The 4,985-nt window shown below is 59.6% G+C and overlaps 1 protein-coding gene across 1 annotated transcript; it reads left to right on the plus strand.

The window, feature by feature from the left end:
- Nucleotides 1-3,117: 3,117 nt before the first annotated feature.
- LOC309665203 (NUT family member 2G-like) lies at nt 3,118-4,521 on the plus strand (the record flags this gene model as incomplete). The annotated part of the gene is made up of 3 exons (XM_082471404.1): nt 3,118-3,286; nt 3,741-4,036; nt 4,388-4,521. 3 exons carry the CDS (start codon nt 3,118-3,120, stop codon nt 4,511-4,513), a joined length of 591 nt encoding a protein of 196 aa, XP_082327530.1. The 3' UTR covers nt 4,514-4,521.
- Nucleotides 4,522-4,985: the final 464 nt, after the last annotated feature.

The raw sequence follows: 4,985 nt of genomic DNA on the forward strand, positions 1-4,985 counted from the left end.
GGGACAGGGGAAACCAGGTGGCCCAGGGGAGCCAGAGGAGGGAGGGATCGCAGGTAGAACAGGGGAGACAAGGGACACCCAGGAAGACCAGGGCACGGAGGGACCCCAGTGAGCAGGGGAGAGGTAGGGCCCCAGAACAGGAGGCCCACATGGCTCTGTCCGTCCCTTCCCTGCCTCGGAGGCCTGGCATGGGGAAGGGCCCTCTCTGGGGTGGGTGCAGCGCAGGGTGATAGGAAGGAGAGGATGGGGAGCCGGGAGCGGAGGGAAGGACACACAGCTGGGAATAAGGTGCAGGAGGATGGCAGGAATGCCACCGTGTCTGTATTTGGAGTCTAGTCCTGGGGTCACCCGTCCCCTCCTCCCCCTCAGGGCCATTGTCCCACTGCCCACTGCTCCTCCTCTCACACGTGCGCGTGGAGCCGTCACTGTCCTCCTCCCTCCTACCAGCTGGTGCAGAAACGACTCCTGGTCTTGAAAGAGGACGAGGGTGGGCTGGCAGCCCCGAGCCACAGTGCACCCGGAATAGGGTTAAGTCCATCTGAGTCCCACGCCGGCCAAGGTGCCCAGGGACACGTCCAAGACCGCCATCGAGGGGTCAGTGATGAAGCCTGCCCACCAGAGATTGATGCTGAGGCTCTTCATAGGCGCATCCGAACAGACACTGGCCCGTTCGGGCCCAAAGTCTTTATTCCCTCTCGAGGACGTCAGGCTGGCAAGGGAGGCTGGACCCCAGGCTTTCCGCCTCAAGCTCCACCACCAGCTGCCCAGCTGGCCCCTATCATTCGCCCAGTGAACTCTGGGCCAGGGCCACATGGCACTTCCAGGGAGGGCCGCCTGGCCACCAACCAGCCCAACGCCTCGCCGGATGGCTCCTCTAACACCCAGAGAGAGTACAGTAACTTCCGACGTTGGCAGCGCTTCAAGCCCCTGGCCCGGAGACACTTTCGCCTGAGTCCTGATGCAGAAGCTTTTTCCTGCTTTCTCATGTGAGTGAACGCTCAGGGGGTCCTGAGCTTATGGGAGCTTTTAGATAAAGAGGAACTGGGGATGGACTCGCACGTTAGGTTTCTAGGGCTACTGGAAGGAAGGTGTGAGGGCGATGTCCATGCTATGAGAAGGCACATTGTCGGTCACATGGGTGGGCCTGCCAGTCCGTGACATCAGGACTGAAATGTGCCCTATCTCAACGGGCCCCACCACCCTGTGAGTCTGGCCAGCTTGCTCTTCCATGATTCTCATGGTAATATGGACTGAAGACTTGCAGTCAGAGAGGGTCGTGGTGTAAGGTGAGGAGCCAAGGAGTGGATGCCGCACTCTCCTGTGGTGCCGTGTCCTTCATACAGGACTTGACTGTACATGGCCAGGGGAGGTCACTTCAGAGGAGGGGGAGGAGCGCGGGGCCCAGGAGAGCGCTTTATGCATGCCTCCACTTCGTTGTGGAGAAGTCCACTAGGAACAGGGTGATGGTAGAGCTCTCCTAAGGGCGTGGACTCTCTCCCACTAGAGTTGTGAGCCTGGCAGGCATTTCCATCCTAAACCTCCGGTCCCTCGTAAAAAGGGAACAATTACACTTCACTCAGAGGACTGTGCAGAAGACGCCTTGGGCTAATCTATGAAGTGTGAGCAGATTGCTTGGCACATGCCACACCTCATTGATGATGATGATTTTTATGATGAAAATGCAGCCTTGAGGAGGAAAAGAGCTCCCCAAGGCACAATGTCCCAGCTCTAGCCTGGGAGTGGAGGGTCATCCTTCAGTGAGTGTGAGGCGGTGACAGCAGTGGCCGGGAAGGCTTGTCTTTGCCCTCCCAGACGCCCGCCTCTCACCCTCCTGTTGCTCAGTCATGCTGTGTTGAGTGATGTGTGGTCCACATGGGCGGGTGGGGTCAGGCAGGTGGGGGCTGGGCTGGGCCCGGAGACTGACCCCGAGTGCTTACAGCCCAGTGCTTCGATCCCTGGCCCGCCTGAAGCCCACCATGACGCAGGAGGAGGGACTGTGGAGGGCCGTGCAGGAATGGCGGCGCTTGAGCAACCTTGACCGGATGATCTACTACGAGAGGGCGGAAAAGTGAGTCAGCGTCCTGGGCCCAGGGGCTGCGTGGAGGGTGAGGCGAGTGGGTGAGGGCAGGGTCTGGCCGTGGGGATGCTCATCAGAGAGGACAGAGGAGAAGGGCTGTCACCCAGCACAGGGGCCCCGCAGCCCAGGGGCCCTACTGTCCCCCAGAAACCCATCCCTCACCTTGAGAGTTTGAGACTTCTGTCCTTCCTCCACCAGGAGCTCTGCCTTCCCCTGATTTTGACCTACCCTTGCCTTGACATGAAGGTCTCAGGACGGGGCAGGGTGAAGCTGTGAGTCCAGTAGGGGTCCAACTCCGGCCATATGGGCTGGGCCGGGGAAAGAGCTCCACCCGCCAGCCTGCTGCTTCCTTAGTGGTGGGTGGCTGGCGGCCGATAACATAGATTTAGGACCACCTCGTCTCATGAAAAGTGCCCTGAGTGGGTACCCTGGCATCTCTGAAGAGGCTGGGGAAGCCAGCTGTCGTTGGCCCAAGGGTCTCCGGCCCTTCCAGTGTTTGCTCCATGGTAATCCCCTTGGTTTAAGAAACAAAAGCAAACAAACGAGCGCCTCTCAGAAGAAGGGAAGGCCTCTCCTCTAAGCTCAGCATCCACATCGTCCAGCCTCTCCTGGGCCCTGTCTCCAGGTCTATGTTCCAGGAGTCTCAGTCCTAGCCCAGGATCCTGAATTCGGGCAAGGACCCCTGTGGGGAACACATGCCTGTTCCAGCCTCTGGCTGGCAGCCCTTCATGTGGTTCTGGATGGGGAGGGGGCATGAGGAGGGTGCCCCCTGGGTCAGCCATGTGTCCCGTTGACCTGGTTCAATTCAGCGACCTGGGTCTATGCTGTTGAATGCCCTCCAGTGCTGGTGAGGCAGGAAGGGTCCCAGATCTTGTTATCACTTCCAGGAGCAGCTCTCTGCTGTGGACAGCACCTCACAGGGCCTTGACGGCCCCAAGGCACATCCTCTCCCAATGCCTCATTCTTGGCTGCCTTTGTTGGGCTCCAGAACCCAGGCCTTTTTCTCAGGGTGGCCTGTGCCTCCGTCACCCCCCAGGTTCATGGAATTTGTGGCCGAGGAGGAGATGCACATTCAGCATTTGCAGTGGAAGCAGTGCGCGCAGGACCTGCCTCCTCCAGCCCCACCGAAGCTGGATCCTCGGGGGCCCCCAGCCCCGAAAGTGGGCCTTCAGCCAGGCACCCAGGTTCCCACTGGAGCTGAAGGCACAGGTAACAGGGGCCTAGGGTTGGCCACCGTCCCCATGTGGATCCTTTTCCTTCAAGACAGGGGCATTGGTCTTTCAACCAAAACAGCCACCGAGGCGGGGGGTGGGGGAGGTGGGGTCTCAGCTGCCCTTTGTCACTACGGGGTATTGACTTGGTCAGTTTTGTAACTCCTCTCACACCTCCCTGTCAAAGGACCCCACACGAAGTCTGCCTAAGAAGTGGGCTTGATGGGGAGACCCCTAGAAAATTGGAGGTTCCCCACTTCCTTACTTGTGACTCTCTTAGATGACGCCCTTACCTCCCCTCTCCAACTGTGCATGAGGCTTCAGATGGTCCTGACCCCTCCCACACCCACATCAACGTCCCCCAAACAATGCCCTCACCAACGTGCGCTCGGTGGTCAGGAGGTGGACCGCGAGTCCCTCACTTTCCTTCCCTTCCTCCTGCTCTGCCTCAGCCTGTGCTCCCAGGATGTCCGGCCCCAGGGCCCAGCCCTCGCACCCGAAGCCACACAGATCCCAGTGGGCCCCGGAGCCCAAGGCGCCCAAGGAGATTCCCCCTGAGACTGTGAGGGAGTATGTGGACAGGATGGAGGCGCTGGTGGGGCACGTCCACTCAGCCACGGGCAAGTCACATGCAGAATGTGGAAAGGACGGAAATGAGCTGAAGCAGGAAGAGGACGACACCTACTTGGACCCGCGTCTCTTGAGCTACACTGACGAGCTGCGTTCCCGGGAAGACTCTGTCACCAAGGTAGGCTGGCCCTGGAGCCTGGGGTCTACAAAATGCCAGGGCATGGAACTCTCAGCACCCAAGATCTGGGTTCTGCTCAGGCCGATGGGACTTAAGCTCAGCTCCTTGTTCCTGAGCCTGGTGTTAGGGGAGGTTTACGCAGATGTATGTGTGTATATGTTTGTGTCTGTGTGTATGCCTTTGTGTGTCTGTGTATGTGCATCTGTATATGTGCTCTTTTGTGTGTGACTGTGTATGTGCATGTGTGTGTGTGTGTGTGTGTGTGTGTGTGCTGACCATCCCCGCCTTGTGGAGGAGAGTGGGGGTGGGTCTCTGCTTTTCACTTTCCCTCCTGGTCTTCTTGTGTCACAGGCCACTCCTGGCCAAGGATGCTCACAGCCTCTTCTTTCTGTCCGAGGTGGAGGCAGTCATTCATCCTCGATTCCCGGCAGAATTGTTTTCCCCAGAGCCACAGCTGGATGTCTTGGCCCTTGCTGAGGAGCTGAAGCAGGAGGAAGGACTCACCCCTGAAGAAGTGAGCCAGGGGAGTGAGAGGGACACTTAGGGAGCCAGGGGACTCCAGGGGAGGGGGGACCCCAGGTGATCCACGGGACAGGGGAAACCAGGTGGCCCAGGGGAGCCAGAGGAGGGAGGGATCGCAGGTAGAACAGGGGAGACAAGGGACACCCAGGAAGACCAGGGCACGGAGGGACCCCAGTGAGCAGGGGAGAGGTAGGGCCCCAGAACAGGAGGCCCACATGGCTCTGTCCATCCCTTCCCTGCCTCGGAGGCCTGGCATGGGGAAGGGCCCTCTCTGGGGTGGGTGCAGCGCAGGGTGATAGGAAGGAGAGGATGGGGAGCCGGGAGCGGAGGGAAGGACACACAGCTGGGAATAAGGTGCAGGAGGATGGCAGGAATGCCACCGTGTCTGTATTTGGAGTCTAGTCCTGGGGTCCCCCATCCCCTCCTC

This window comes from Balaenoptera physalus (genome assembly GCF_965194825.1).
Source record: "Balaenoptera physalus genome assembly, chromosome: 7".
Lineage (NCBI taxonomy): Eukaryota > Metazoa > Chordata > Mammalia > Artiodactyla > Balaenopteridae > Balaenoptera > Balaenoptera physalus.